The 8546-nt window shown below is 41.5% G+C and overlaps 2 protein-coding genes across 3 annotated transcripts in view; one reads left to right on the top strand and one right to left on the bottom strand.

The window, feature by feature from the left end:
* LOC145455115 (uncharacterized) overlaps positions 1–8546 on the top strand; it is a 99028-nt gene that overhangs the window by 64634 nt on the left and 25848 nt on the right. The gene's annotated exons all lie outside the window — the stretch shown is intronic.
* Positions 471–8546, bottom strand: part of LOC145455108 (density-regulated protein-like) — a 41777-nt gene continuing 33701 nt past the window's right edge. Inside the window, exons 2-6 of one of the 2 annotated variants that reach the window (XM_080333061.1) lie at positions 1965–2109; positions 1760–1888; positions 1323–1475; positions 1091–1230; positions 471–691 (exon numbers count right to left, since the gene is read on the bottom strand). In XM_080333061.1, coding sequence (XP_080189187.1) covers positions 647–691; positions 1091–1230; positions 1323–1475; positions 1760–1888; positions 1965–2028 — 531 coding nt within the window. In that variant the 5' untranslated portion in view covers positions 2029–2109 and the 3' untranslated portion in view covers positions 471–646. Of the gene's footprint in view, positions 692–1090; positions 1231–1322; positions 1476–1759; positions 1889–1964; positions 2110–2691; positions 4829–8546 lie in introns of those variants that run through there. The other variant, XM_080333060.1, reaches the window with a different exon arrangement.

Here is an 8546-nt window from a genome sequence, read left to right as displayed (position 1 = left end):
TGAAGCTATGTAATCAGTTGATTTGTGGTCCGAACATCGTCCGGCAAGACCCAATGCACGTGATTTGCCCCATTAACATTTATTACAATTATCATTAGTTAATAACACCGCAAGATTGCGATACAGACAGTGAAGATAAAGAAGTCGAAACGACTTGGAATGGTCTTCCAATCAAACACCCACCTACAGAGGAACATGTTAATAACTAGGATATATAGAATTACAAGTAAAACCAATGGACAATTGGACATGAATAGCGACAGACGAGATTGATGTGGCAAACCGCAGTCCAATAACCACATGCTTAATGATACAATCGATCGTCCACTGCACATCGAGTTACATAGGAGCCCTATTCACCAGTACCTTTACACCAATCAACTGCAGCAGCTTCTACCACAGTAGCAGCACCAGCTAACTATTTCCACTGGATGCAACTGTAACTAGTTTCATATTCACCAATAAAGAGACCCATTCATCGAACGTTTAATTCGCGCAAACTGCACAGTATGCAACTCTATTAGGCATATATGACAAACGCCATCAATATGTGATAACAGATCATTCGAGCTGACGACTTTGTTAAGACGAAACTGTCTAAGGAACAGGAACTACACTCCACTCCGACAGAATTCAGCACACTCTTTCACTTCTTAACTTCACCCAAGTCTTCCAAGTGATCATATTCAATCTAAAAAGATTAGAAAAGTCTCGTTTCACACCACTAAACCATTCGCCATATTACGTAGGTATCATGCACAAAAACTTATAGTAATCAATATAATCAGTGGTATTATTATTTTCAACCGCTAAGACACACAAAGTAGAATGTGATAACCAAGACAATATGCGATGGGAAGCCCAGCTCTGACACTTGGAAACGTGTTAGAACCGTGACTGAAAACTAGCAATGTCAGTGCTGATGGCGGTGGCATTAACCAACCGCAACAACCAGCCTGGCCCCACACATTGAGACAAAGTTACGTGCCCCAAATCCCGTCATTATCGTTCATTCACCGACTGATCTTGAATACAAATAAATGAATGGCAATGGAATTCAGTATGCACCCTTGACGAAGTCAAATCCTACCTGTTCCCACGTTTCGGGTATCAAATCCATTATATCATCCGTTACATCTCCTTGAATGATAATCTCATCATCCCCAGAAACTGACGAGCCGCATGAAAACTTTTGAGAAAATAATTTTGATGCCTTTTTCAAATTAACATCTGAAATAGAATCAGTATTTCAGCAAACAAACCCTTTAATGATATGTAGGTTAGTTTGGAGTTGTCAATATCTAAATGTGCAGTATAATCACCAAAACTCGCAAGGCCTTGTACTCGCGTGACAAATTTCTTTTTTCCCCGCGGCATTCTAGCGATTTTAATCTTTTCCGGTTCTTTTTTAGACTTGACTTTGACGTTGCCTCTTCCGCCGCGTTTTTGCCGCTTTTTCTCAGACCCCAAGTCATCTAAAGTTGATTGCAAATGCTTGGTAGGTCTATTATAGTTCAAGGTAACCTTTGCTCTCACTATTTCCGTCATTTAGGTGGCAATGAAAAAGGGAATGATTCGAGTCCCGATCCTTGCAAACTTGATGATCAATTGGGAGCAATTGAACATAATATATTGGATAATGGACATAACATAGCAAGTTTGAGACATACTTCACTCAAAGTATTTGAATGGTTTTCACGCAAATTAGAGTCAATCGAATCTTGAGGCGATGGGAAATCACACCTACCCTACAGCTTACCCAGTGACATGCTCTCGAGGTCCAGTCCTTCCGCTATCAACAAGTCTGTATTTTTCTCTCTCCATTCTTTACAGAGCTTCCTGGTAGCTTCTGGCATAAACTCACAATATTCAAGGGGTAAGGAGCATTCTGTATAAAGCAATACGAAATGATAGTCGCTATGATATCAAACCTAAATCCAAGTAGTTTGGTTGCGGATACAAACCTGGGCAGTAGAATACTTTCAACGGGTAGCTGGTCTTCTTCACTGCCTCATTTTCTGCGTCCATCAACTTAGTTTTGTTAAGCGCCGTATCAATAGTAGAAGGCCGCAAGGATCATATATCTTAAAGACAGGGCTCAGAATAATTCTAAAAAATGAATGTGCACAATTTGAGCTGACAAGACAGCTGGAAATACTCGACAGCTTAGGCATTCTTTCATCAAGTTTGAGCAATGCTTAATAGTAGGCCTATTCAGTTTTCAACTGGTCGTCCATTGAATGCAGAGATTTATAACACCCACAATAACTTCACTCCAAGCTGCGTGTGTGCGCAATTGCGCAGTGATGACACGGTCTCTGCACACAGAAAATCTAAGATGTGCACAAACAAAGCCGAAGTGATGACCCTTTTTTTAGTCGTTACGCACTGTTGTCCAAGGGACCGCGCAATAAGTTGACGAGTGCACACAGACTCGTGAAAAATTAGAGGGAACATCGCCCACAATTGTCAATGAAGGAGCGAAGTAACTCCTAGCTGACAAATATGATTGTTGGCTGTTTCACTGCAACATGATGGATGAATATGAACAAGGCACATATAGACTACCGTTGTAGACTAAAACAGAGATGGTGTGCGATTTCACTGTAGGCAGATTGTAGGCAAGCTTTAACATACTGCACTTATCCGCTATTTGATGGTAGATGCTATACCATCGAAACAAAAACAAGATCAACACATACGGATGGTATTTACTGAATAGGCGCATTAAATATAGACGATACAAAAACATTTCAATGCTGCGCAAACATGATCCTCTTGTAGTGACTGGAACACAGTGACCCAAATCAAAACATTCAAGCTTTACTAAGATCTCCGTACGTCTCATTCAGAGAAGCATGGATGCCGCCGACATTTTGCAGCCTAACTAAACCACTCTGCCATCCGGTACAATACCAAGGATGGCTACCAAAATTCGGATTCCATGAAGCACGGTTTACAGACTTCACATACGGTTCATCGCTGACAGAGCATGGGAAGGAATCCAATAATTTTGCTTTTTTGCAGCAAGGACGTTTCTTCAAATGTCTCAAATTCTTCAAGTCCGTGTCGCAGAACTGCAAACAATATTGAGGTTCCGAATCGGACCCGTCGCTTTTCAGCCAATCCACCTGTATCATTGAAGAAATAAATCGCGGCGTTGCCTTCTTATTGTTCAGACGCATTTCCGTGCTCAAGTTATTGGCTAAGTAAAGAACCACAAGCCCCGTGGAATCGACACCGACACAACAATTCATCCAGTCGGAGAAAGAGACTGACTGACAACATGACTTGAAGGGTATGATAGAATATGGAGTCATCAGATTGTCAAGAATATCATTGTAAAGAGCCCCGCTGAGAGATGGACGAGTGTATACTTCATCAGTTGACGTGAACACGCCACAGCATAAATGAGGCCACGTAAGTTCCGTTACTGCACCGATTTTGGGTCTAGTAAGCGACTGCATAACCGGGGTGTGAATGTCATTCTTGTTCCAGAATTTTAGTACGCAATCGCTCCCGGCTGAAGCGAATATGTCGTTCTGATACGGACACCAGGAAACGCCTCGAACAGGTTTATGATGTGCTGTGAAGACTCGACACGCAACGATTTCCGTACCTCTCTCAGACGACGTCGTTTGCAGTAAACTTGACGGCTGGATTAATTTCCACAGACAAACTAACCCTTTAGAGTACCCGCCAGCAAGCCATTTCCCTCCATCACTCGAACACCAATCCACACATAAACACTGCCCAAACATATTAACCTTCTCTTCTACATCGATTTTTGAAGGTACAAGAGTCATGTCTGGCGTGACTTTGAATGTAGAGCCAGTGGAGTATTCCGAGTGATTGTCTGGATCAGGTATCGATACAATCATAACACAGCCGCTTCCGCAAGCCGCAGCTAAGATACCTAATCTTGAATTTCCAGTTTTAGGTTTGGGAACATATCCGCCGAATTGACACCATTTCAAATCCCAAACAGGGCCTTCTTGTATTAAGATTTTCAGCGAAATCTTAGGGGTACAAACAGAATCACACGACACCCCGAGAAATCCGCAGTTCCACAGTTGAATCAGTGTTTTTTCTTTATATATAACATCGGGCGAATGTAACCCAGAACAGGTACTGATAGCTAAATACTGGTTTGATCCTGAATGCGATATGAAACGAGGGCACCAAGATAATGCCATTACAGGAGCGCCCGCATAAAACACCAATTGATCATGAGGGCTTTTGACAGGCAACGCAGAAAATGCATCCAAAGTACGGCTCGAGAGAACCGTCTTCTTGTTCTCGGACAATATTTTGAACGCCGGGGATTTTGGGAATGAAATAGTGTCATCAATCAACGACCACTTCTCCGAATCGGGTAGAATTCCAGGATGAGTGACTTCGAATTCTTCTTCCAGCTGTCGAATTCGTTTGTAAGCCCACGGCATTGCATCACGAAAAGCACCGAACGAGTTGTGATAAGACCCTACAGAGACTCCATAATGCTTGTTGGAGTGTGGTGCTGGTTTATGGACTGGCTTCGCTTTGGACTTTTTGAAAAGGCTGCCCATATTTTCTTCAGCATCGCTTATAATTTCTTCCTCCTCAGAGGACGATTCTGCAGCTACATAGTCCTCCCCTGATAACACTTCTTTATCACTTGTGTTTTCCGTCAGCCAGGCAGATATCTCTTTCTTCGGTTGTCTGGTTCGTTTACTCCTGCGAATAGCGGGCTGCTCAACCATGACAATCTCTGACTTTAAATTGCCACTGGCCATGTCTGGTAGGACATCTTTCAATCCCTTTCGTTTCCGAGGCATTATATTAGGATCTAAACCATGTAAAAATTTGTAGATGATAGAGCAATATAAACTCAGCAAAAATATACGCAAAGACTGATTTCACGTATTTCAATCCTACATATGTCGAATAAAAAGTAATAAGATTTCTTATTGTTAACTCAATAATCAGCAGTAACTATACCAAGTATTAAGTATTTTCATCTGAGGAAGAAACATTGTGAAATCAATCAATCAAACAATAAGATTAGTGCCAACAATATGCTTGAGGAATGCAATTGATGAGTTTCGAATTCTATATGACCTGCTCATCGGATCCTAATATGAGTTTCCAACAACTAATTCCCCTATTAGACAGCAGAGTAAAAAATGCATATATATATCATTATTGATGTTTATAATATAATAAGAATATGATTCAATTCAAATCACTCGGGTCGTCCAGCGGTTTGTCCAGTGACCCATCCATACACATTGTGTCACATAAATGAAATCATGAGTCATAACTTCACCGTGGTTATTCCACATCAACTATCGTGCATCGTTCGAGTCATTTCCCGTGGGGCTGAGAAATGTATTGCACATACAGACTCTCATGAACACTAACCCTTAATCAATCCTGATACATTAAACACCACAGCGACGAAATTGCACTTACTTTTTGTGCAGAATTCGAACCCTGCAAAACCGTGCGATACGGCTGATCTCATCTGTACCTTTACGTACCAAACTATCGCCTTACTACCGTAAGCACCGAATTTTGCAAGTTGACAAACTATATCGCTTCGAAGTATCAAAAGTCATTCACAAATATTTTTCCAATAGTTTGCCTCCTGTGATTGATGACTTTTTCATACCAGCCAAAAATGTCCACTCCCACTACACGAGATCCTCGTCTAAAGGAAATATCTACTTACCCCCACCCAATAGCAACCTAACTAAGAGATCTATCGACTACTCGGGACCTATATCATCTGGAATGCATTACCACCACACATCCGTGAATTGCCTTATAATAGATTCAAAAAAGCCCTACTTGATCACCTCTTGTCGTTACACTAACACTGTTGCCCTACCTCGCCCAGACATTGCTTCATTGATCATTTGCTACCATCGTTTAATTTTTCTTCTATTTTATTTTTTCAACTACTGTAACTTTTTTTACAGCCAGACTGCTTAGAGTCCTATATGGAATCTCTGTCCATTTTTTGAAATAAATCCTGCGTGATGAGAGCTTTTCTATATAGAATAATTAAGGAATTAAACAGAAAATCCTGCGTGACGTTGCCACCAATTCCACTCCGGCTTAGAGTCAACTGTATACCTGTTTGATGCTGGTGTGGTCAGACTAGATGACCTTCACGGTCTTATCGATCATTCCTATCTAATACCGAATACTGTGCAAGCATATTTTCTGTACCACCATCACTGCAGTGTGTTGTGTATTTTGGTTAGATGAAAATAAAGACTCTCTCTCTCTCTCCCCCTCGCGCAGTCGTGCTCAGTATTCGCCAGAGCATGGAAAACTGAATGAATGAACTGAATTCAGTTTTCCATGGCCAGAGTATAGATAACTAACCTACGTAGGTGAATTCAGTTTTCCATGGCCAGAGTATAGATAACTATAACCTACGTAGAGGTTAGTTATCTATAGCCAGTGTAAAGTCAATAAAGTTTATAAAGGATCTCTACGGTGTCCTGTTCGGCCAACGCGTTAAAATCATCATAAACCGACTCCAGCCACGATGAGTGCCAAAATCATGTTTTAACATTGTATATTTGTAACGCGTTGCATAAGGTCCTGTATGTCAGCTGTAGTCACAAACATCCCCACGGGGAGGTTGGCTGTGACGCTTCCAGACCCCTAAGAAAAATGTCCTATATGTGAAATAGACCCAACACCGCGGGAATAGGGTTTAAACTTTGAACACCCTACCAGAAAAATAGAATCAGTAGTTTCTATATGAGCAGATATGTGAAGCAATAATATGTAGCGGGGGAGGGAGAAAGAGAAGGGGTATTCGTTTTCGCCTTTACCATCGATATGCTTTCGACGACGGAGATGCGATACGGCCGTAAGGTCATCTAGTCAACACCCCCGATTTTTTCTCCTCCAAGCTATCCGTGGATGCTGAGCGCCTAGCAGGATAGCTACGGATACAAGTTGTCGAGTTGTTGGTCTGACACGGCCGGGGGTCGGACCCACGACCTACCGATCAAGAAGCCGGTCGCTTCATCATTTGTCTATTCATTCGCGAGAGATTGCTTGACCCTCGGAGGACGCCCAAATGTACTCTTTTTTGAGAATTTTGATTAAATATAGGGTAAAATTCGACAAGTCAGCAGTGTAGTAAAGCTCCGGCGGCTATTTCGGGAGCATGGCCGAAAATTTGACCTTTTTTTAGTCAATCTTAACAATGATATATATACACAATGTATATATATCATTGATAACAATCGTTGGGTTATATCTTTCATCTGAACAAGTCACACACAATGTACATTGCGATAAGACACAATGCGATGTAATGAACAGATAGGAGGATGTCGAACGACACGCATGCAGTTGCGATCCTTTTAACACTTTAGCTGCCAAGGCCTATTATGGAAATTGCCAGTAAACGCCAGCGATCAATGAATTTTCGACTAGTTGGATATTTGGCTGGAATCGGGCGTGCTGATAAGTGCAAACCATGCGCAACTTATGAAAAAAAAAATTTTTTCAACATCAATGAGTTATGAAAATAATTCAATTTTTTTGCTGCTCATTTTATGAAAAGCCACCTAGTGGTCAAACCAAAAAAAGGTTGACCTATTGCAGGGCTGGCCAACCCGCGGCCCGCGGGCCACATGTGGCCCGCGAGAAGGTTTAGAGTGGCCCGCGAGGTAATTTCCGAAATTAGTAATATTATCAAAAATGTATTGCACAGATTGTGAACTTGCAAGGCCAACCAAACATTTGATTAGCCAGGCAAAACACTTGAGATTTGATGACTACAATATCAGTTCCGACGCATTGGCAGATCCATGAACCAGTCATATTTTGGTAGATCTTCGCACACTACAGCAAAGCAGAATAATTTGCGATAGATTTATCAAAAGCAATAATTTTATACACGTTTCGCGCAACATGTTGTCACTTGATCTCTTGCTTTTACTATTGTTACCCCTTTGTGAAAATGGAAGAACTCCTAAGGTTTCAATGCAACATCCATTGCAGTAAAATATTTATTCAACTCGAAGACTTTTCGGGTTCCTCTTTTCAAGAGTTAACGGCACACTGAAGGGATTTAAGCAGAATGAAAAGCAAACCAGAAAGGCAAAGTATGATGCAACAATCAGAAATTACATACCATGAAGTCCGTTAATTCTTGAAAAGAGGCACCCGAAAAGTCTTCGAGTTGAATAAATATAACTCCTAAGGTATCAGATTGAGTCTAGCTATATTCGAGATTACGAGACAAAGTGTCGTTCAGCATATGCGTTTGCGACCGTCGACTATGAAACCTAGGCACAAAATGATTGACGCATGTTGGACGTAGCTTTCGATATCAATATGTTCAGGCGCCGAACAGTCCAGTCCTTGCAAACTGAACCCAGCGATATACTGCAGGCCCGCAATATAGTCAAGTGACAATATTATTGACCCATAAACTTCTAAACATTTTCGCGCTTGGCGTGGCTATTGGCCCGCGCAATAGTTTGTCATTCGAATGTGGCCCTTTGGCTGTAAAGGTTGGCCACCCCTGA

The sequence above is a fragment of the Botryllus schlosseri genome, chromosome 14 (assembly GCF_051294905.1).
Source record: "Botryllus schlosseri isolate E-star chromosome 14, Bs_hap1, whole genome shotgun sequence".
Lineage (NCBI taxonomy): Eukaryota > Metazoa > Chordata > Ascidiacea > Stolidobranchia > Styelidae > Botryllus > Botryllus schlosseri.
Note: the sequence above shows the minus strand (reverse complement) of the source record. Positions and strands in the feature narration are given on the sequence as shown.